The 20,553-nt window shown below is 55.4% G+C and overlaps 1 protein-coding gene across 4 annotated transcripts in view; it reads right to left on the bottom strand.

The window, feature by feature from the left end:
- HDAC4 (histone deacetylase 4) overlaps positions 1-20,553 on the bottom strand; it is a 180,938-nt gene that overhangs the window by 68,183 nt on the left and 92,202 nt on the right. For all 4 annotated transcript variants that reach the window (XM_081141971.1, XM_081141973.1, XM_081141972.1 and 1 more), the window contains exons 3-4: positions 19,306-19,377; positions 3,082-3,326 (exon numbers count right to left, since the gene is read on the bottom strand). In XM_081141971.1, the coding sequence (XP_080998097.1) occupies positions 3,082-3,326; positions 19,306-19,377 (317 nt within the window). The remainder of the gene's footprint in view (positions 1-3,081; positions 3,327-19,305; positions 19,378-20,553) is intronic.

Raw genomic sequence — 20,553 nt, 5'->3', positions numbered from 1 at the left:
ACATGGGGTTTGCTTATTTCTCAACATCTCATTTTTTTTCTACGCGCTACAAATTCAACTAACTCCTACATGAAGCGTGTCTAATGCAGGCTAGCACGAAGCACACCTGCAAGCTCAGGTCACTGGCGCTGAGTGCCGCCACTGTATTAGGCACGAGGCCAGCAGTGTGCGGAGCAGAGAAAATACGGGGAAAATGCAATTCAACAGGTGGCTACCTAGGTCTCCCTTCAGCCAGGTGCATCTATGTTGGGCCTGCAAACCTGTGTCCAGGTGAGGAAAGGTGGACAAGTGACTGACGGGGGCACACAGTGCTCTGGCCTCGAAAGATGAAGGGCAGGGAAGGGCCCGCTGGCCATGAGGAGCAGGGTGAAAGCGGGCCTACCTGGACAGATGGGAGAGATGGCCCGTGCGGACCTTCAGTTCTGTGAGGTGGGACGGGTGCAGGACATAATGGCAGAAGTCCTGAGGGACTGCGTGGAAGAGTGCACCTCCCGCTCTCACAGGCTGGCCCCAAGCCCTCGTCTTTACACTGCTTGCTGGAGTCACAGAAACATGAGGCTGCTGCTTCACAGACAACACAAGATGGACACCTGTTAGGGCTCCTGTCATTACTGAAAGGCCTGCTAACCGAGGCCACTGTGTGGGCTGCAGGCAGTCACCTGGAGTAACTTCAACAACCCCTGACATTCGGCTGGCAAGTGACCATTTCCTCCCAGTCCTAAAAACCAGAGTCACACTGTCCCCACTCATGGGTAAACCCACTGTGGGCCGCCCAGAGCCTGCCGTTCCCCCTGCCCACCGCACAGGCAGGACCAGGGAGGGGAGACTTTCCCATCAGCAGGTCCAGGCCGAATTTGGTCCCATGGGCCTCCCTCTCGTCCCAGCCTCCTGGAAGAGCGGGTGTGGGAGCGTGTGTGCTCGGTGTCAGGGAAGAGAAGGGCATTGATTTTTTGGACAAGAGCACTTGTTGAAAAATAAGTCACAGTGGCTGCACATGTCCCAATCTCCATGGAAACTAGGGACACCTTTGTCACCCAGAATTACTATGCTCCTCTGAAATCTAAAGGCAGAGCAATAAGGCCTGGACATCCAACAGCTCAGCAAAGCATCCTCTCCTTGGTTTGTCCAATGCTGATCTTAGAAGGCCAGCCAACTCAGAGTGGAAAGGGGCCCTGACAGCCACACATCAAACCAACAAGAACCAAAGCAACGATCAAGATGGCCAAGACCAGGCCTCCAAAGCAGAGACCTCCCATAACCTGATCTCTCGAGGCCCAAGGACAGAGTTCTCAGACCCGCCTTTGGGGGTACATGCTTGTACTCTGTGTGCTTCGGGATCCGTGAGAGAGGGACTCAGAGCTGCCACTGGGCCCATTCTCAGGGACACACTGAACACTGCGGTGCAGCTCCCTGAGCCAGGGGACACTGCAGGGAAGCCTGCCTCACCCAGCAATCTGCTGGAAAGTCCACAGAGCTGGTAGCACAGCCTGGCACACTGACCTGTCCCTCGTCTTCTGATGTGGTTAAGTGAACAGCTAAGTGCTTCCTGTGGACAAGGGGAGAGAACTGGGCACCTGAGGTCGAGGGCATTACTGGCCAGAGGCAGAAACGGAGGGATCATGTTACTTTGCATGGCGCCGTGGGCATGTGCCATCGGGGTGCAGGCTCATGCCCGAGCAAGCCAAGCCTGGCTGAGCGGTGCCCACCCACAGCGCCATAAATGCCTGCGGAGTCTCTATGGAAAGGGCATCTTACGCATCAGGTAGCACAGGGTGTGGGCTGCCCAATACAGTAGCCACGGATGTGGCTACAAGTGCCTGAAGGGAGCCAATCCAAACGGAGACGCCCTCTCTGTGCCTGGTGCACAATGGTTTGTCAGACTTGGCAGGAATAGAGCTTTCTATACTGATTACATGCTGAACAATATTTTAGAAATGTGATGTGAAATAAATATTTGAAAAGTAATTTTACCTATTGCTAGCCAGGCTCCCAGTGGCCCCCAAGGATGCCGGCTTCCTGGTATCTGCCCCTTGTCTGTGCCCCTCCCAGGATGGACCAGGATTGGTCTGTGTGACCAGGAGATGAAGGTGGGAGAGGGGTGCGTCACTTCCAAGGTTAGGCCGCAGGAGACACTGAGGCTCCCACCAGGAGGCTGTGCTGTGAGGGGCCCACGTGATGAGGACCTGAGGCTTCCTGTCCACAACCACACGTGAGCCTGGACATGGGTCCTGTGGCCCTAACCGCAACCCGGTGAGAGACCCTGAGTCCTTACCGCCAGCTGAGCTGCTCCCAGGTCTCCGACCCACAGAAACTAGGGGTTAATACATGTTGGTTGCTGTAAACTGCTAAGTTCTGGGGTAATTTATTACATAGCAATAAATAACTTACACAACCTGGGTTTTTTTGCTGTTTCCTAGTAGCCACTAGGAAACGTAAAATCCCCTACGTAACTGTAACATACCCTGCTTATTTCCACGGGGCAGTGCTGCTCTGCACGACTCTAATACCACGAGAGCTTATCATGATCTCACCTGGTCAACCGCACAGCATCCCTTCGCTACATGTCACCAATACGTGTTTCTTTCTTATGTATTTAATTTTAAAATCTGGGATCCAATTCGGTATTTGTAGAGAGTAAGTAACCCCCCAAAAGATCTTTGCTAGTTTTTCTTACTCCATTTAAATATAAGAAAATGTTAAAATCTCTTTCCAGTTACAAAAGATCTGTAAGAAAAAGTGAAAAAGTCAGACACCACCCAAGATGACCAGGTTACTGTTCCCGCTGGCAATTTTCCTGTGTCACAACATACACGTGCAGGTGAAACTAGATGGGAAGCACCCTCCCTGCTGTAAGTACATCCCACACTGGATTTTGGACACTGGTCCCACTATGTACCATGTCTGCCCACACATTTACTTGGCCAGCCCTGCTGCTGGGAAGACAGGCATCCGGTGATCTGTCCTCACAGCCTGGTGAAGGCTGCCCCTGCCCGTGAGTCCTGCTGGTGCAGCTGGTTGCTGGGGGCCACACTCAGCAGCTAGGGTCATGGTGCAGAAGCATGTGCCGGCGCCAGGACTCACCTTGATGTGCTCGTGCAGCTGGGCCTCGTGCTGCCGCGAGAGCTGCTCGTGCTGCCTCTGAAACTCGGCGATGAGGATCTGTCTCTGCAGCTGCTGCTTCTGCTTGAGGGCCAGCAGCTCCTGCTGCAGCTGCTGCTCCCGGAGGGCAGGCTCTGCCACGGGCAGCGGAAACTGGTGGTCCAGGCGCAGGTCCATGGGCACTGCTGAGGGAGCCACCTGCAAAGGCAGCGCAGAGGCCACGTCCACTGCGGAGAGAGCACAGCACAGTGCGTGGTCACTGTGAGCCATGGCGACCCGCCCGAGCCACTGCCCAGGCCCCTGGCAAGCAGCAAGGGTTCCCAGCACGCTAAAGGCCATTTCACATTTCGGATGCCCCTTCCCTACTCTTGCCCAACAGGCTCACAGTGCAGGACTCAGCAGCCTCCGAGGGGATCCACTCCTCAAGTGCAAAAATCACAGCCATCAGCAATGGTCAGACCAGGGCACAGGCACGAGCTCCCCTCTGCACCCCTCACAGAGGCCTGCGAACTCACAGGACCCTGCTGCAGGCTCATCGCCTTTTCTAACAGCACGACTGAAAGTCACAGGGAAAAGGGAAGAAAAGGCCCAGGAGAGGGCTGAGCAGCACTACGCAGGGAGGTGACTGCCGCGCCCTCCCTCCCTCCCTCTCGCCAAGTCACTGAAGAGCTGTGTACCCGAACCACAGAACAGTGTGTGCCACAGAGTGGTCCAGACAGACGCTCAGGACGAGGGCCCGTTTCCATGGCGAGCAAGCACGCTCTCGGCAAACATGTTTACAGGCTGCAGCCCACGGAGCGCCTCCCAGCTGGCCTGCACAGGCCGCACGAGCCGTGTCGGCTTCACAGAGCCTGTGGCCTCTTCCCGGAGTGCAGCCGGCTGGGGACAGCACGAGTGATCGGAATGAGACACAGCCGCAGGATCCGTCTTGATGCTGAGTCGACACCGAATCAAGGCAAGGAGAGGAGCACAGGAGGAACGTGGGCTTTCAGTTATGGGCACCTTGAGACAGACCGAGGTGGGCGCTCCGCGGGGAAGGGTTCCCACTTTGAAAATACAGCCCGGCCGGGCGTGGCTCAGCGGTTGAATATCGACCTAGGATCCAGGCGATCAGGGTTCGATTCCCGGTCAGGGCACATGCCCGGGTTGTGGGCTCGATCAGTGACTCTCTCATCATTGATGTTTCTATCTCTCTCTCTCCCTCTCCTTCCCTCTCTCTGAAATCAATAAAGATATATTTAAAAAAAAAGAAAAAAGGTATTTTTAAAAAATAAATAAAAATGAAAATACATGGACACAGGCTGGTACTATGGCCCAGGGACCCTTCTGTGGTGGTGCTCAGACAGGCAGTGGCTGCCCTCTCCCCCCGCTCTGCTCATAAAGCCCCCAGAGGAGCTGAGGGGAGAGACCAAAACAGGCCCACAGCCCCACCTCCTTTTTCAGAAAAGTTCTCCCACAGTCTGCTCTAGGCTCCATTTTTCATCAACCGAGGAACCAGGCCTGGGGGCCGGGGCAGGAGACTGGGCCTTGCCCTGAAGGTGGATGCAAGACTCAGATGGGAGCCCTGACTCAAGAGACCAGGGTCACCAAGGACCAGTCCCTCAGGGTCACCAAGGGCCGTCTCCGCCTGGACTCTCAGCATAGGCTACGTTATGCACATCACCTGGTCCCAGAGTCTGCCTGGAAGTGGCTCCCCCCAGCCCCCTTGCCAGAGACCTGGCCCCCAGGCCACCAAGCCCTCCAGTCACTGCCCAGCCCCATAGCCCATAGGTTCCAGTAAAAGAGCCCATAAGTGGAACCGTCCCCTTGGGACAGAGCATTTCTGTGATCACTGCCCAGGTGGCAGGTCCCATGCTGGTCTTTCTTATGAGGCTCAGTCGGGGAAGACTGGGCTGAGGGAGAGGCCGGATGTGTGAAGCCCTGTGCTCTGACCTGAGCCGATGCAGGCACAGCACTCTGAGCCCATGTCCTGACAAATGTGTCACCCGCTGTAGCGCACGGCTCATGGAGGCAGAGCTCAGGAAGCTGATGGGATGGAGGCTGCACAGGACGCGGGCTCCCTCATTCCTTTCCACCCCAAGCCCAGAGCAGTTGTAGCACAGGAACCAAGGAAGAGACAGAGCTGCCCAGAGGGCAACCAGCAAATTCTACACATTCTATCATTTTAAGAAGCTGTCCTCTCTCTTCTCTTTCAAGCACTAACAAGCAGAGGCTAAGCACCAGCTGACAGTTTCTCTTCTATTCTCCAAATCAGTGAAGAGCAACCCCCAGCTTTTTAAATGTATGCATTTTTGTCTAATTGGGTATCAGACTTGACCTATTAAGAGGTTTTCATTTGACCTTTATGTGGGAAAAACCTACACAAATAAAGAGTTTTCATGACCAGGCCCAGGGAACAGCAGGATCCTAAACCCCACCCCCCCCCCACACACGCTGAGAACACTGGAGTTTTATTAATTCCCCTGCTTTTCTGTTTTGATCATTTCTATTATGAAAAATACAGCAGGGGGACCATCAGAATGTCCAATAGTTAATCTCTTAACTGAAAACAGCCCTGGCAGGGAGGCTCAGCTGGCTGGGCACTGTCCCCTGCACCGAAAGTCTGCTGGTTCGATTCTCAGTCAGGGCACGAGCCCAGGTTGTGCGCTCAGTTCCCAGCAAGAGGCGTGCAGGAGGCAGCCGATCAAAGTTTCGCTCTCACACGGATGTTTCCCTCTCTCCCTCTCCCTTCCTTTTTTCTAAAAAAAAAAAAAACAATAAAAAACTTAAAAACCTGAACATAAAACAACTTTGAAGGGACCCTTTTTATTAACCCTAAACTTGTGATGAGCCACTGTTTCCACAGGAGTTCATCTGCTGCCGGTGTGCAGGGCCTCCTGCTCTGTGCTGGGTGCTGGGCGCAGGCCCACTGTGGGATACCACATTGGGGCCAGGGCGGAGGTGTCCTCAGCAAATGCCATCACTATTCTGACTGCAGCATTTCCTCCATATGTGTTAACGGTTACAAAGGAACGAAGTCCTGCCTCAGTTTACCTTTTTGAGGTATCACAGAAAACGTCACTCCTCTGCCACAGAAAGTTTACAGCCGGGCAGAGAGACTGAAAAGGCGACCATCGCCCACGTCAGACACACCCAAACCATCTCCTGCCACGTCTCCACCTCACTGACAATGCTCCACTCATGGTCAAACCCAGCGGGCAGCGCATGGGGGCCACAGAGACCCACGCAGGGTCAAGAAACGCCGCCCACTCAGCCCTAGGGGGCCCCGCCGACATGCCAGGTGGGGGAGTGCTCGAAGCAGTCCCCAGCCCTGCCCTGCACACCAGCTGCCGAGAGAAGTCACAATCCCCATTCATCCGGGCTCCGAGGTGCGTCAGACGTGACTTGTATGGATTTAGTATCACAACGAGCTGAAATGCCAGAGTTCCCAGCAGAAACGGCCAGTGTCTCTGACCCGAGCACCCCGGAGAAGACAATAACCCTCCTTCCCTTAGAGAATGCAGCACCAACACAAAACGCCTGTGTGCCCGTTAATGCTTTACGGTGGAGAACTGCTGGCAGAGGCTGCGCTTGAGAAACACACCAACACAATCGCACTCATGACGTCAGGGACCCACAAAGAGCACATTCAGGGCCCAGCAAGAAACGCAGGCTGTGCACGTTACAAGTTCTCAGCCACAGAGAAAGCCTGAGCCTATGTTTCTTTATTCAGTAAGTGATCATAAAGCAGGACACTGTCACTCTCGTCCCGTGGTCAGGTCCTCTCTTCTCGCGCCACGCCACGCCGTCCCTGTCCGAGAGATGCGAAACAGAGAAGCACTATTCCCAGAAAACCGGCCAAAGTTCAGGGTCCATTCAAGTGCAGAATGACTCATTCAGACCCAGGGAAGGGTAACAGATGTTGCAACTGTGTGACCACGATTTCCTCTCCTCTGACATTTTGCCGTCTGGGGGGAGAAAGGGCGGAAAAAGAGGGCGGGGCAACTAGAAACGCGTGAGCGAGGGAAAACCGTTCCTCTCCGGCTGAGCTGTGCGCACACTGAAGACCGCGTGGGCTGGGATACAGGGCGGCGCACGAGGGCCCGGGTGCCCTGCACAGGGCACGCCCGTCGACGCTGACTTTGCCAGGCGGCCCTCACTCTTCTTCAGGGCTCTAAGTCCCCCTGTCCTACCCCGACAGATGGACCCCTAGCGGCGGCGGCGAGCACAAGCACAGGGGCCTGGCAGAGTGATGACGGCCAGGAAAGGACAGGTAGTCTCGAGTTCAGCCTGCCTGCAGCCTCCAGGGCAGCGGACAAGAGTGCTTTCTGGGGAGGGTCCCGAGTGTCCCCAGGACACCAAGGGCCACCCATTGTGGCATCTGGCAGGACAGCCACATGGACCAGAACTGCCCTGCACTCCTGCCTCGGCCCCAGATGTGAGCCATGCAGAAGGCCCTGTGGAGGGATGTGTGTCCTCGGGGGAGTGCGGCCGTAGGGGGCAGGCACAGGAAGACTTGATCAGGACAGGTGAGCAGCAAACAAGAGTCTGGGGCAGGCTCATGGCCTCTGTCCACAGGCAGCTTTGGGGCCAGCCCTGCCTCCACACCTGCCCGAAACCCAAGGGCTCGGCCCTGCCAGCTGGCCCAGGGCCTCCTGGTCGACGGCTCGGCCTCATGCCCCCGGGTAGTCCCTCGTCTCTGTCCTCAGCAGGAATATGATAAGGCTTCCCGGTCAATTCTGAAAGTGCTGCGCAGAGGGGGGGTGCTCAGTCTTGACACTCAAGGGGCGGCTTGTTGGAGGAACATGGCTGATGGGACTTACTCTGCTCCCTCCGAAAACTCCACTCTTCAGCCAGTAAGAAAAGCACAGAATCTTTCCCCAAAAGCGATCGCCAAGGAGACAACAGCCATAGAATCTGGGAAGCTGTAAGTGGCTGGCAGGGCAGAGCAGACCACACAATGGGTGCTGCCGATGCACCAGGGGCGCGGGCCGGGGCGGAAGGTCTGTGCCCGAGGGAGGGGCTGAGCAGGGCTCTCTGGTGAAGGAACACGCTGAGAGAAAAGGGCCACAGGCCATGGCATCTGGGACTGCATGCAATGACCAGGCCCCGGCCGTCTTCCTCGCATCCTACTCTGTACGGGCCCGACATGCAGGAAAGCCTCCACTGCGAAGACGAGAGGCAAATCCAAACGCGTGCTGTCTGCTGAGGCCCCCGCCATGCTCCCCACTGAAAACTGAAGGCTATGGGTGCTGTTCTCTAGGGCCCCCCAATGCCTGAAAGGTGCCGGAACAGGGAGGCGGCCACGATGCCACAGGAGCGAGGAGGATCCACACACACGTCTCAGCTACACCGAGGCTCACTCTGCATCCCCCTTCAGATGCACAACCCAAGGATGGTTTAGTAGAGTTACCACATTGCACAACCATCACCAAGAACAGTCTGGAACACTTTCATCACTCAAATGGGATTTGTCCTCGTGCACTTATCTAAGGGGCAGCGATGACATCTGCTAACTGGCCGAATGCACAGGAGCGAGGACACAGGACAAAGGTACCACCGAGTCCAGGGAGGCGGCGAGAGGAGCACGTTTGTGATGAGATGTCAGGAGTCTGGTTTCAGGTACATCAAGTCCAAGATGCCTAGTGGCCAGGTGGGGAACCAGACCAGCAGTGGGCTCTGGGATCGGAATTCAGGGAGATCCAGGCTGGAGCTGGGACGTGAACTGCAGCAGAATCAGGACGGTTTCTAAGCTGATGTGGGAGGAGACCACTGAGATCCCCAAGGGGCATGTCCACAAGAATGAGAAGCCATCCAATTCGAGCCCGGGGGATGTCCCACCACTGAGATGCAGGAGAGAGGAGAGAGAACCTGCCAAGGGCTTGAGGACCAGTGGCCAGGGCAGTGGTCAGGTACCAGGAGGATGTAGTCTTTGGATAAGAGTGGTCAACTGGGCCCACCTTGGGGAGAGGCCACCAAGATGAGGGCTGGGTTCTGGCACTGGGCAATAAGGAGCCACTTGCAGGGAACCAGGGAAAACTGGCATGTCAGACGCTGCAGGGCCACCAGGAGGGTGGCACTTACAGCCGAAGGGCACCACTGATCTCACCTGTACACAAGTGCAGACAGCATCGGAGACCAATGCCAACCTCCCGAACCTGGAGGGGGTGAGGGCTCAAGGCGGGTGCAGCTCAATGGGCAGAGAAAGTAACAACCTGGACCCCACTGTTCTTCCCTGGACCAACAGCACCAAGGGAGGTGATGCTGGGAGACACCCCCCAGCAAACACCACAACCAACAGGATCAAGAACAAAGGCCCCAAACCAGCCGGGCCCTGCAGCGGGACACATGGCAACAGAAGAGACGCTCGTCCACGCGTCCACATTCCTCAGGGGCGCGTCATATGTCTGATCTACTCAGACCTTACCTTGGGCCCCAGTTTTCCCTGGTGGACAGCCATCCTCACACCACCCGCACCACTGGGTCTGATTCTCTTCTGGTGCATATTTTTTCAAACAGTCCTATTAAATGACAAGCTGAAATTATTGAAGTCATCAGGACTTTTAAGAAACGAAACTCTTAACAGACCACTTCAATGCTTTTTACCACAGAGTAATGCACTGTATACACAATGCAGAAAGCTGTACTCAAAAACGTGCCCCGAGTCTGACTCCACAGAAAAGCTGTTCCTGAAGCACACGGATCTGCGTGGCTGCCTCCCGGGAGCTCCGAGGCCCCTCTCTCTACACGGCACCAGGACGCCACCTGCCCCAGCAGCTCTGGCTCAGATACACGCACAGCATCTACTTGAATCTTCCCGCTGCCAGACAGCCCTGGCGCTGTCGTCACAGCCTCCGAGTCCACACCCTCCTGCGCACGGCTGGACGCGCTGGGTCCACCCGAGGGGGCAGAGCCATCTGCGCCCTGAACCACGGGAAGGAACCATGGAGCGGTGCTGGATGCCCACTCCAGGTTCAGACCACCCTTAAAGCTCTTTAGAAAACCCTGAACGTCTCTGATTCCCTCTCTCTGAGGAGGCAGCGCTGTTTTGGAACTATCTGCAGGCTCAGCTTGGGCAATGGCTGGAATAAAACCCTGGCAAACAGGGGAAACTGGGCTTTCAAGTGCACCAGTGTGCTTCCCAGAAACTACAAATAGAACCCAGAACGGTGAAACCCGCTCTAAGTTCTCAGCTACTGACGGCGAGCCCACCATCCAGAAGTGAGAGACAGACAATCGCGTGGGGCCTGCTGTCGCACCTTTGTGAGCAGGTGTGGCTGGGTGAGAACTCTGATGTTGCACAGCCACACGTCAAGGCAGCGAGAAGCCCGCGCGCCATGTACAAGAGCCACCTATATTACCGACGTCAGTCCCTGCCGCCCAGGAAGCTGTCCCACTGGTGACCCGACCACAGGTGGGAAACCAGGCTGGGAGTTAGTAGCTCGCCCAGGGCGGCAGCCAGTAAGTGCTGACCCCTGGGTCCAATCCGGTCACACCCACTGAAGCGCCAGCTCCCGCCCCTGCAGCCCACACCTGGGCCTTGGCTGTGCTCCCACCTGTAAGTTACTCTCTGAAAGCTGTTCGATTGCCCTAAACTCAATGATAAAAATACATTATCTACAAGTTAAAATAGCTCCCGTGGTCTAGGAGACCACAGATCTCCTGTGCGACTGTCCCTAGCACTTCAGTTACATAAGGTCAAGTTTACTTCACAGAAAGAACGCATTTCAGAATTTCCTTCTTAGCAACCTCCAAACATTTGGTTAAGTATTTTACCTAACAGCTGGGTTGCAGTAGGAACCAACATTACTCAATAGCAACAGCTGAAATATTTAAAAATAGAAGGTGTTTCTTCCACTTGGTGGAGAGAGGAGACAGGGCAACGAAAAGGCCAGCCTGACGCAGGCGGCCCTTCTCAGGGGGCCGGCCCCTTCCAGCACGGGTGGGGAGGTGGCCGCCCTCCTGGCCAGCAGCGAGCATTCCACTTCGGCTTTCTGGAAACCAGTGTACCCGCTGGACCTCAAATGTCCAACAAGAAAGCAGCCTCTTTCAAGGGCGTGGTGGGTCATGGGGGTGGGGTGCAGGAAAATCCAACAGGAGGCTGGAAATGTGGGACTTTAGTGTGCTGGGGTGGGGGGGACAGGGGTTAGGTTCAGACTTAGGGTCTAGAAGAAACACCTGGGACACTGGTTTAAAATGCATGTGTAACCTGGTAGTTGCCTGGCCTCTCGCAGCCTGGGTGCCCACCCTACAGCCTCCTCGGAGAGGGAAGTGAAGTGCTAGATGAGTGACAAGTGGGCAGCACTCAGAGAGACGGTTGCTGTCCTAATCGCCATCACTACCAAAACTATCAGTGTCCAGGGCTGTGAGGCTGAGCTCTCCCACCCAAGGTGTGGGGGCTGCTTCTATGGCTGGACAAACTCTTACTGCAAAACAGATCCCGGATGAGACACCTCTGCTGAGAAACAGTGAGACTACAAAGTACAAGCTGGTAGAAAATGCACTGGTCACTCTAAACAAACATTGTCTGTAAGAGAAACTTACACAATGTCTACATTACCCGGGTTGCATGGAGGCCGGCTCTCTTGGCAGATGCCATTTCCATACCATCCATGCCACCGACTCCCAGTGTTGAGCCTCTCAAGGTGGGCTCATGCTCACAGCTGCCACCTCAGCACCACTAACAGGTGCAGCTTCTCAACAGCACACCTGTCCAGCACCAGCCTCACCTCCCCGCAGGCCAGCTTCATCCGTGCTCCTCACTACGATTCATAGCAACTCCGCCTCCAGATGCTCCAAGCGCAACTCCTAGAGTCACCCCCCTGGGGGTTTCCCTCGCAGCCTACTACAGCCTCAGGGAGTCCTATCTACAGGTCTAGAATCAGCCATTCTCACCACCCCCACCTCCCTGGCTGGAGCCAGGCCCCTTGTCCCTCCCCGCCCCATGGGGCCCACAGTCTTTCTCTGCAGCACAAGGAGGGTGGGTCACTCCACTCCGAACTTCAGGAGCTCCCCATTCACTCAAAGGCAGAGCCTTGCTGCTGATGAAGGCCTTGCAGGTCTCTTGGTAACCAGCCCGAGCCCGAGTGGGGGTTCTCCAGTCACGTGGCCATTCCCCTCTCCTCTCCTCTCCGGCCTCCTGGCTGTCCTGGGAACTCGCCCTGCAGTCCCGACCTGCAGCTCCTCTCCACTAGCTCCTGCCACTTCTCCAGGCCTTCCCACCCAATGTAAATCTGCACTCTCCACTCCTGACCCCGCCTGCTTCCTTGCCACGCGGCTGACTCACCATGTGTACCCACTGTCCTCTTCCGCTGGCATAGCGTGAGCTCCCCAGACGCAGGGATGTTTCACTCATAAGTCTATGTGTTGCCAAGTGCAGTGACTGGCAGTGACATGGCCCAACTGCCATGACTGACTGAGTGGAGGAACAACTGAATGAATGAACCAACCAAGGAGCCTGGTGGACAGACAGTGCGGCCCTCCTGGGCCACCTCATTAACATGCGGGGAGCCGCCCCGCAAGAGCCCCATCTGTCCTCAGTTGCTTTTTTCTCCACAGCCCTATGGCCTTCTCAGGTCTGATGTTCTGCGCAATTTACTACCATGACAGCTGAGTCATGAGCACACTTAGGACCCAGCACTCAACTAGAGAACTCGACTCTCTCAAACACATGATGACGGTTCATAGAAAAGGGCCACGAAGCAAGTCCCGAGGAACTCAGAGGCTGAGTCATTCCCAACCACCGTGCAGAAAGCGGCAAGTCAGTCACAAAAAGGTTACTAGAAAACCTTCCTACTTTCAGACGGTAAACACTAAATATCTCATTTTTTCAAAAAAGAACCATCAAACAGACTTTAAAGATGCTACAAAGCAAATCCTACAAATTATCAAAAGCAGCTGCACCTGTACAGACGGCCGCATAACCTTCCCTGCTCCCCTCAGAAAGAAGCCTCAAGATCACCACGCAGTGTGCACCCTCAGACCGAGCAAGCACGTCCAAACAGCCCGTAACGGGGCAGAGCAGGGACGGGCAGGAACTCACAAAATCGAAAACACACGGACAACAGTGTGACCAGAGGCAGGAGCTGGTTCTCTGGAAGATAATAACACAGGCAAAGCCAAGGAGGCCAGCAGAGGCTCCTTTGTCCCCACCACCCAGAGCCAAGGGCAGGGTGCCAGGGGAGCTGGAGAAACACAGCAGCATGGCCACTGAGCCCCCACCCAGTGGCCTTTCCCTGAGGCTGGCCACACAGTGTGCAGCAGGCATCTGTGGGACCAAGGAACGCCAGCCCCTTCCTCTTGGGCTCCTTCCCGCCTGTTCTGCCACCACCCACCCACTGCCCAAGGAACCACCGAGGAAGCATGGAGGGCTGGGCAGGTGCACAGCACGCAGGCCAGAACCCACTGCTGGGAGGCTCCAGAAATGGGGCCTCTCCCTAAATATGGCACTTTACCCTCCTAGATGGAGGGTTGTTGGCATAACTGAAATATTACAGTATGTTCAAGTGTGACCACAGAAAACGAAAATAATCTCAACTGGACAATTAACAAGAGAACAGGGACAAGAGTTCACATCTCTCCCTACTCCTGGCTGGACACACATTCAGACCTCGTCTCCAGGGTCCCTGCTTCCAGGGTCCACAGACTCTGGGTATATTTCACACACATCCCCTAAGCATAGCCCTAAGTGTAGAACACAACACTGGTAATGAAAGGAGAGAGAGAGAGACAGAGAGTCATTTCCCCAAAACTGGTGTCAGGATGATGCCTCAGCACATCCCTGGACACATCTGTCTGTCAGCACATGTAATGCACAAACAGAATTCTGACTTGAAAAAGCATCCTTTCCTCTGCCTAATCACGCAGAACTCACAACTGTCCCAAGAGGACATGAAAGGACCTGCCCCATGGTCACGCACGTCCTGTAAGAGGGAGGAATGGCCAGCTGCCGACCTCACCACCCGGATTTGTGTGGCCATGCACCAGTTTCAGGTACACCAGCGCACGGGGAGACATCTGTCACTATAACCAGCGTCTGCTTCCTGCTGGCTCGTGCCCTTCCTCCGGTCACACAGTTGTGACAGCCTTGTAAGTCGGCAGGTCTGTGGCTACAACACAAAATTTAATGGGGGAGCAGCTTGTGCTGAACACAAAAGGCCTGAACCATCTGATTCCCACCTGGGGAGGGAAGGCCCTTCTCCTCCCTCACTCTGGGGACAGAAAGCACACCGGGTCAAGGCCATCTTGTCACTGGGCAGTGGCCTGGGCTGGGCACCAGGGGTAGGCTCAGCCTGTGGGGGCCCAGGAGGCATGGGCAAGGCAGCCTGAACCCCACCCTGTGTCCCCACAACCCAAGATCCTACCAGCACAGTCTGTGGGCTACTAAAACATCACCAGCACAGTGCAGACAGGTGCCAAGAACAAGGTCAGAGTCAGAGCCCACGGTGAGAAAGGGGCATGGCCTTCCCAGACGCAAAAAAACAACTCACACCCTGTGGTGGGGAAGGCAGGGTCAGGGCCCCCAGCCCAGGAGATGGGACCTCTGTTCCCCGGGGAAGACAAGGGGACCGGTGCAGTGTTCTGAGGGAAACCTCCCTAGGCCAGTCACACTCAGTCACACTGGTGTCTATAGGACCACAGTCAGGTGGCAGGTCACACTACCACCAGAGGGCAAATGTCATTTACTTCACAACTCTGGCGGGTCACCACCCCTCAGATAAGGGCAGGGGCTCGGGTGAGAGCTGGCAGTACCCAGCAAACACACCCATCCCCGCCACCCGTGGTCGCCTTGGCCCCTCTGCTGGCCTGTCCACCAGGAAAGCGGCTGTCAGGAGGAGGCCTGCAGTGGGCCAGGTGTCACGTCCAAGTAATGAGTGACACCCTGCACCTGGGCAGCAGACACGAGGGCTGGACTGCAGGTACATTGCATTTAGTAGTAAGCAGGGTGCGGTGCTTGACCAGGAAAGCAGACAGGCCTGCAACTTCACAGAGCTCATGGGGAGAGAAGAGCACCATGGAAGGAGCTTCCCAGAGGCTCTCAACAAAACTGGAAGCTGGAAGCACTCTGGTTGCTGGGCTTCCCTGCACTGCCTGGTGTTTGCTTGTTCTAAATGGTGAGTCCTTGGTGTCATCACAGAGGCTTCTGGGCTGGCAAAGGGGGGAGGGTGGGGAAGACAGTCATGCTGGAAGCAGCTGCAGAGCCAGCGGCTGGAACGTACAAACCAGAGGGCACTAGAAACACAAGAGAGGTGGAGAGCTTTGCGCAGCCAGGGACACCTGTTGTGCTTCCTGTCCCCTGAGCCTCTGCCAGGCTGAGCAGCCACCTGACGCCAGAGGCAGCCCAGGATCAGAGGACAGACCACCTCCTCATTGGAGGCAGGCAGACCCTGCTGCCCCAGGTCTGCTGGCTCCCTGGCCTTGCACAGCTCGGCTAGGCCCAGCCCTGACCCTTCACTCACAGCCCAGGGGCGGGGAAGGGGCAGGTGGGGGCATGAAGGGCTCCCCAATGGAGCTAGGAGGGGGCAAATTGGGCAGAAAGACAGTCCACGTTTGTGCCACAGGAGAGAGACTGCTCCTGGCACCACAGCCTCCCAGCACAGCAACTGCCCGCAAGAGCTCTCGACCAGAAGGGCTAGAGGGGGCGTCTGACACGCGCACGCTCGAAAGGTCACACCTTTTACAGATCCTAAGCGGAGAAATGGGGATCTGAGAGTTCCTCAGCACCGCAGCTAACAAGGTGACTGAGGCATTTCCAAAAACTCTTATCACAGCCTCTATAGGCATGGCCACAAGCACCCTCAGGTCTGCACTATGGGCGCTGCACATGCATAATCCGGCCCTAAGTCAAAGCTGCGCAGAGGGCTCCAGTGAACTTGGTGCAGGGAAGAGGCAAATGCTCAACATTCATTTAAGCAAATTGAACTCTGTGAATTGTTTTCCAAACGGCTAGATTCTACATTGATATCTTTATGTCCCATGTTTCATTTCTGCTCCAAAACTTGAAATAAGCACAGGAAAGCCCCGCAGCCCTGTTACGCTGGTGCACATGCTCCTTCAGTCTGCAAAAGTGCACTGTGTCCCCCGCGCCTCCACACCTCCTACTGTGTGCCCGCAGCCCCCACTGCCATGCACCAGCACGAAGCTCTTTACTGAGCGACAGCTCCTCCACCAGAAGGTGAGGTGAGCTCAGGGTGTCAAGCCTGGCACCAGGATGAGGAAACCAGAGAGAGCTCTGTCCTTCCCACCATCCTGCCTGGTACTTCAGCGGGAGTAGCCCTTAGGAGCCTCCAAAGGTGGCCACTAATCCTCTACCCCATGAGAACCCCAGCTTTGCACTGAAAACACCAAGGAGCCTCGAGTGAGAAGCAGTCCAGCTCAGGCTCTGTCCCAGGGGATCTGTTTACCAGGTAATGAACAGCTTCCAGGGCCAATGGAGGGAGGCTGCCCAAGCTTTCCCCAAGCCCACAGGTCTCCTATCGTACCTGTGGCACAGGCCCCTCAGCAAACCAAACAGCAGCAAACGTGCCTGGGAGGCAGCAGAGGCTCCAAGCCAGCTGACCTCAAACAGTTCCTGTTCAAAACCCACAGGAGTGTTCAGAAATTCAATAGCCCCTTTGACAGAGCGGTGGTCAAATACCCTGGACGACTTGGAAACCCATGGCTAAAGTCAAACCTCACTTCTTTTTTATTAGTTTATATAAGTTCTCTAGAGCTTCTGTAGTTTCTTTACGATTCTAGAATTTTCTTTTAAAAATCGCACCTTTGTTATAGAGCTTGAACAGAAACCTCTGAACTCAGACAAGAGCATGCCCTAGCGGGAGCATGTGTGGAGGGCACTGGACCAGCGCATCAGACCCGAGCAACCTGCACAAGACGCTCTTCTCGAGTGCAGCGCCCCGGGAGTCAGCCCCACTCCCTTCTGGTGCCGAGGCTCGGGCCATGCTCCAAGGCCGCCTTTCCCCACAGCACACCGGAGAGCAGACACAGGTCCCTGCCCCAGAGTTCATCTGCCTGAAGGAGGCTGCCTTCCTTCTGGCAAAGCTGCTGTGAAGACCCCTGCAGGGATGGACAGAAGCCCCCGCCTGCCGCACGGTTACAGCAGCACCCCCGTGCATCCTGCTGCCACCAGGGCTCTGCTCTCCTCTGCTGTGTCTGGGCAGCCCGGCCTTCCCTGGAACCCTCACTCAGCCCGGCTGGGGGGCGCCACATTGCCCAGCGCCCAGTGAGCTCGCCTTCCCAGTCCAGAAATCAACACCCCACACATTCAGTACCATCTCTCTTTTCTATAATAAACATGGTGGTTTTAAAATTTTTAAAAAAATGAATGTTACTTCAAAAAACTTACAATGATTCAGAAACAAATGACTTAACTATTTTTAAGTCCCTATAAATCCAGCACACGGCGCAGGTGGCATGTCCTCCCAAACAGGCCTGCTCTCCTCGGTGACCATCTGTCACCTTCTCCTGTCGTCAAACCCCAGCATCTCTCCCCAGCTAACCTGGAGCTGATGACCTGGCTTCCACAGGACACCGCCCAGCCCTGGGAAGGAAGAGGACAGATGACAGGTGGCCTCTGGGAAGGGAGAAAGGGTGTAGCCTTGCCCATGATGTGCCATTCACATCTTCAAAACCCAGGAAATAAGATGCTAACCTAAAAATGACAGCAATCAGATACCTGTTGTACCTCAGCTGCGTGCAAATGGTTTTGTGTTCCATTTTAGGGCAGCACTATTTTACAGTTAAAATGTTTAAACAAGAAGAGAGCAACAGGAAGAGACGGGTGCCACACATAAGCAGTTACAGGCAGGGGGAGACTGAGGACGAACCCCCTCCCCCCCAAAGTCAAGTCCAGGGTCTGTCTCTGCAGGAGGCAGGAGGCGCCCACCTCAGGTCTCAGCAGGCAAGGCTGCTTCCCAAACCGGAGGCCCCTCTGAAGCTTGCCCCTTCTGGATCACCTGGAGACATGACCCACATTTACCACTTCTCACGCTCTGTCCAGCTACCTGAAAAGCTCTTCCTCTGCCCCACACCTGGGGGGCACCAGGAAACTGTCTCAAAACACCCAAGTGCATAAGGACTCGGTGTTTAAACAAAGGGAACAGAAAGAGGGAATCAGCACTGCTAAAGCCAGCGTTTCCATCAACCATCTGAAAGTACCTCAACCCGGGTAAAAGTAAACTACCTGGCAGGTGGGGAGGACAGAGAGGGGAGACCGGCACCCCTGCGGGGGCCAAGCACCACGCCAGGGATGAGTGCCTTTGAGGAGCACTGCAGAGGAAAGTCCGGCTGTGTCTGGGGAAAGGCCGAAGTGGTCCTGGGCAAACCTCAGAAAGCCGCTGTGCACAGAAAGAAGCCTCTCCTTTGGCACTCGCAGCCTTGCTGCAAGCTTTGCCTTCTTTTTCAGGGGCCTGGGGGAGTGAGGTGATGGGTGGGTCTGATGGGGGCCGGGGCAGAGGAGGGGTCAGCCACCTCCCTGCTCATGGAGGGAGCGCGTAGAGCGGCCACAGGAAGTGTGAGTCCAGGAGCCGCCACAGAGTGAAAACCACAAACAGAGGCCTCCAGGACATGGCCAGGGCCGGGGTCCAGCACACTGCCTCAGGACGCTGCCTGAGAATGCACATGGCAGGGGGACAATAGCTCTCTCATGCGCCAGCCTTCGGAAGGAAGGCCAGGCGGCCTGTGAGGAACAAACAATACCCACTCTGAGCTGAAACCCTGCAGGCCGCCACGCGCAGAGAGATATTTCACAGAAAAAGGAAAGAAAAACTTTCCACGGCCATGTAGACTTGGGAAACTTTGATGAAAGCATCCTACTTAAAAATACCACATAGGCAATGAGAGACTTATCACAGCTGATGCTTTTTGTTAAAGAATCAAAGGGGCTTAGGAAACAATGCCATGGACTCTGTTTACCACTGAAAAGCCTGGGGCCACGGACAGAGTGTCACCACTGTGGCCTGTGGCCAACACCCAGCGTGGAACCTCTGGTGCAGCTCCAGCTCAGATGCAACCTCTGGCACTGCGGCTGAGAGCACGGCCCATCTCTGCCCCCTGAGGAGCATCCGGCCAGTGCCCATTCCATTTGCAGGACAGGCAGCCCAGGAAAAGGCCCCCAGCTTCCTGGAGCTGGTCACTCCACCCCTTTCTCTCCATGCTCCCCCAAGAAAGTGGAACCTCGAAACAGCCTTCGCAGGCGAGCTGGGCCTGGGGCTGGGTGTGTGGACTTACCAGTGCTGGGCACGTGGTTCACACGCGCAGGGTTTAGCAGCTCCACGGGCTGGTCTCGGCCAGAAAGTGCATCTGCAGGACAGAGAGAGAGCGTTTGTGTCAGAAACTGCGCAGATGTCAGTGAGGACACTTTACACTCAGAAGACTCAGAGCAGCTCCTCGAGAACCACAAAAATGCGTGTCCACACTAGCCAAGGTGACACTGCGCCTCTCACACAGGCATCATGGCAGACTTGTCAGCAGTTAATTTAAAGAAGCGTGATTCCTGGAAGTTTTGCCCGTTTTATTTCTTTTCTCTCTCAGAGAACCTCAGGCTTGTCTACGTGGGCCTGCTGCAGTCTTTTACTTTAAAAGATGATGGACTGAATCCCATCGTGGTTGTTTTTATTTGCTGAATCAGAAAATAAAAGACCCTAGGTAGAATAACTAGAACAGTCGTCCCCGAGTGTAGTTCCCAAACTGGCAAACCCCACTTTCCAGCCAAACCCTGTCTTAGCTGTTCAGTTTGCTTGTCAGCGACCACGTTATGCCCGCCTGTGTTCCTCAGAAGTCAGCTTCCTGCGGCGGTCGCAGCGTACAGGTACTAGGAGCAGAGCTACTGTGTGCTGCGGGAAACAGCCCCCGAAGGCAGCTTCGCTTAAAGCAGCGGCGGGTGTGCGGGTGGGATAGTCAAGGAAACGGACGACACAGGAAACCTTCTAGAAAAAGACCTGGCCGGGAGCTGACAACGTAAGGGACGGTTTCTGTTACATCCTGTTCGACTTGGACTGTCTTCAAGGGGCGGTGTCTGCATGGTCAGGCTACTGCGGGGCTGGGCCCAGGGCCCGTGCACCACCCAGGCCTGCAGCAGGCCCGTGTAGACAGGCCTGAGATTCTCTGAGAAAAGAAAGAAAACTGGCAAAACTTCCAGGAATTACACTTCTTTAAATTAGCTCCTGACAAGTGTGCCACGAGGCTTGTGTGAGAGGCACGGCGTCACCCCGGCTAGTGTGGAGGGCGGAAGGCACCTTCCTTACCGACTTGAGGGAGGAGACACGAGCTACATGGAGCAGCCTTCGGCTCCCTTAGACAGACTTTCAAATCATGACAAGAACAAATAACATCAGGTTGACTAACGGTAATAAAACCTTGCATTTTATCCAAAATGGGTAACACTTCGCAGAGCCTTCAAGTTGTGTTACAAGTTACACAACACCCCTGTGTCTGGAGATGTTCAAGTCTAAGGACAAAGGCAGTGAAGAAAACGGA

This window comes from Miniopterus schreibersii, assembly GCF_964146895.1.
Source record: "Miniopterus schreibersii genome assembly, chromosome: 7".
NCBI lineage: Eukaryota > Metazoa > Chordata > Mammalia > Chiroptera > Miniopteridae > Miniopterus > Miniopterus schreibersii.
Note: the sequence above shows the minus strand (reverse complement) of the source record. Positions and strands in the feature narration are given on the sequence as shown.